The 2,500-nt window shown below is 38.4% G+C and overlaps 1 protein-coding gene across 1 annotated transcript in view; it reads right to left on the reverse strand.

The window, feature by feature from the left end:
* The window catches only part of LOC122265797 (cytoplasmic dynein 2 intermediate chain 2), an 11,070-nt gene that overhangs the window by 2,564 nt on the left and 6,006 nt on the right, over nt 1-2,500 (reverse strand). Inside the window, exons 8-10 of the mRNA XM_043035224.2 lie at nt 2,386-2,500; nt 1,245-1,412; nt 537-745 (exon numbers count right to left, since the gene is read on the reverse strand). The exon at nt 2,386-2,500 is cut by the window's right edge and continues 48 nt beyond it. Coding sequence (XP_042891158.2) covers nt 537-745; nt 1,245-1,412; nt 2,386-2,500 — 492 coding nt within the window. The remainder of the gene's footprint in view (nt 1-536; nt 746-1,244; nt 1,413-2,385) is intronic.

Here is a 2,500-nt window from a genome sequence, read left to right on the forward strand (position 1 = left end):
CAAAAAATAAAACACAAAAACCGCTCTAGTTTTACAATGAATGACTGAAAGAGAGTGGGATGATTCAAATTATATTGCTTCAAGCGGTCTCTCTCTAAAATAAAACCTATCCTGGAGGCTGGCCAAGCAAATTTATCTCCATCTGCAATGGGTTAATCTGAAGTATACAGAAGCATAAATCAATAAAAACAACATTAAAAAATGCCATTGAAAAAGAAGGTAAAAATAAGCTGAGGAAAAGATAAGGAAAACAAGAAATAAAAAAGTAAACAAAATTGTATAACTTAACCCATTCACGCCGGTTGACGTGATAGCACGTATTGTGGTTTTCGCATCAGATGCCCTGGACAAGCTATGAGGGCAAGCCGCGCGCTCGGGTAGAGTGAGCGGGCAACCCAGGCTCGCAGCTTGTGCGCCCGAGAATCTTGAGGCGTTAGGCTTATGCGTTCGAGAACCCCGGTATTGCAACCGCGCAAAGCCAGAACGGCCCCGGCGTGAATGGGTTAATAACAGTTCTCCTAAACTTGCCAACTTACTTCTTCTTATTAAATGCTGTAGTAGTAATAGGAGAAGGTTTCTCAGCAGCTGGTAAAGTGAGGAATGGTTCACAATTTTTCAGACCAAAGTCATATAGCACAACTTGGCCTGTCATGAGGCCTACAGCAGTAACCAATGGCCTGGACAGTGACCAATGAGCACAGCTTATGTTCTCTTCACTGTATATCACACTTACTGGTTTGTTTGGCTGATAAAAAAGAAGAGAAAGATATATCAAACTATTTGTTTAAGAGCACTGCAGGGGATATATATCCTTCTTTTACAATAGTGGATGCTCCTTGAGGTATACACTTTAAGACAAGGTAGGGAACCCATGCATGTGCATAAATGTAAATTTGTCACCTGAACTACAGTTAACCCAGAGTGGCTCTCTCCCCCACCCCCAACTGCAAACAAACATGCTTGCAGACATTCATACACTGATACACACACACAGACAGACAGACAGACAGACAGATACAGACAGACAGAACACAAACACACACACAGAACACACACACAGAAAACACAGAAAACACACACACACACACACACACACATTGAATTGGTTCATCACACTTCACCAAGGGTCTTCAAAAAAAAAGAAACATATACCTGAGTACTTTATGACCATAAAAATATGCACTCATACACACTAGCACCCACACACACCAACCCACATACATTGAAACTTCAGGCATTCTTACCTGGAGAAGACTGTATAACCTAATTTCATTGTCTGAAGCTGCGGACAGGATAGCATTTCTATGGTGTGGAGAACATTCTGAAGTCATAACCCGACCTGTGTGAGGAGCTAACACAGAGGACACACACTTATTCAGCCCTATACCAGCAAACTCCACACCTGTAGGTACCTGTTTTTTGGTTAAGGATGGCATTTAGTTGGAAATTCATAATAATAGGATATCATTCTTTCTCTATGTATGCATGTGTATGTATGCATGTGGATGTCCGCCTGTGTATGTATGTATGTATGTATGTGTGTATGTATGTATCTATGTGTATATATGTGTATGTGTGTGCATGTATGTATGTGTATGTATATATGTATGCATATATATAAACAAATATGTATGCATTCACGTATGTATACTTTCAATTTGCTAATAGATATTGATCAAATTCAATTTATTCTAGAATCTGGAATTTTAAAATCTATTACAATCTTTTATGATCTAGTGTACCACATAAAACTTGTAGAATTGCGATTATCAAAATTCTGTATCATGAAAAAAACAATTTTCCTCCTACTGTATCCAGCAATAATAAACTGGTTGAAAAAAATAGGACATATAACAATGCATTTTTCTTCCAAAAATTTTACTTTCAGTTTCTTTGTCATATACTTGCTCCTTTCTCCTCACAGACTTCCTTAGTCATCTTTCATTGGTTAACCCGTTGCAGATGAGTGTAATGACATAAATGATGGCTCCAATTAGGCCTAACAGACAGGCATCAATTTATACATGATGTGACATTTCACATTCATGAAACATTATGGCTGTAATGTTTCTAGCTTCAGAGCTACAGGGCTCCAAAGTCAGCCTAAACCCTTGTTTTGTGATGGTTTTACAGAAAAATTATTCTTATTGCTAGTCTGCACAAACTAGCACAAACACACTTGTTTGTGTGTATGTATGTATATGTGTATACGAATATTTGTCTATGAATACTAAAATAAAATAAAATCCTTATTCTAATTTAAAATATCTATCTCCTCCATCCCCCTATACCCCTCCCTGTACTATAACCACCAACACATCAGCTAAGGCTCCCTCGTTCCCCTCTCAGCTATAAAGAAAAATCACAACAGTTTAAAGTCCATACCTCTCGAGTTGTTGAGCAGAGGAACATGCCACCTACTTCTGCTCCTAAAACAAAAAGTGTTGTATCTTCAGAATTAAAAGATGCAGTGGCGATCCCAACCCCACTTGATTCGTCA

This window comes from Penaeus japonicus, unplaced genomic scaffold, assembly GCF_977035675.1.
Source record: "Penaeus japonicus unplaced genomic scaffold, GWHDUDI00000001_assembly GWHDUDI00000004, whole genome shotgun sequence".
Lineage (NCBI taxonomy): Eukaryota > Metazoa > Arthropoda > Malacostraca > Decapoda > Penaeidae > Penaeus > Penaeus japonicus.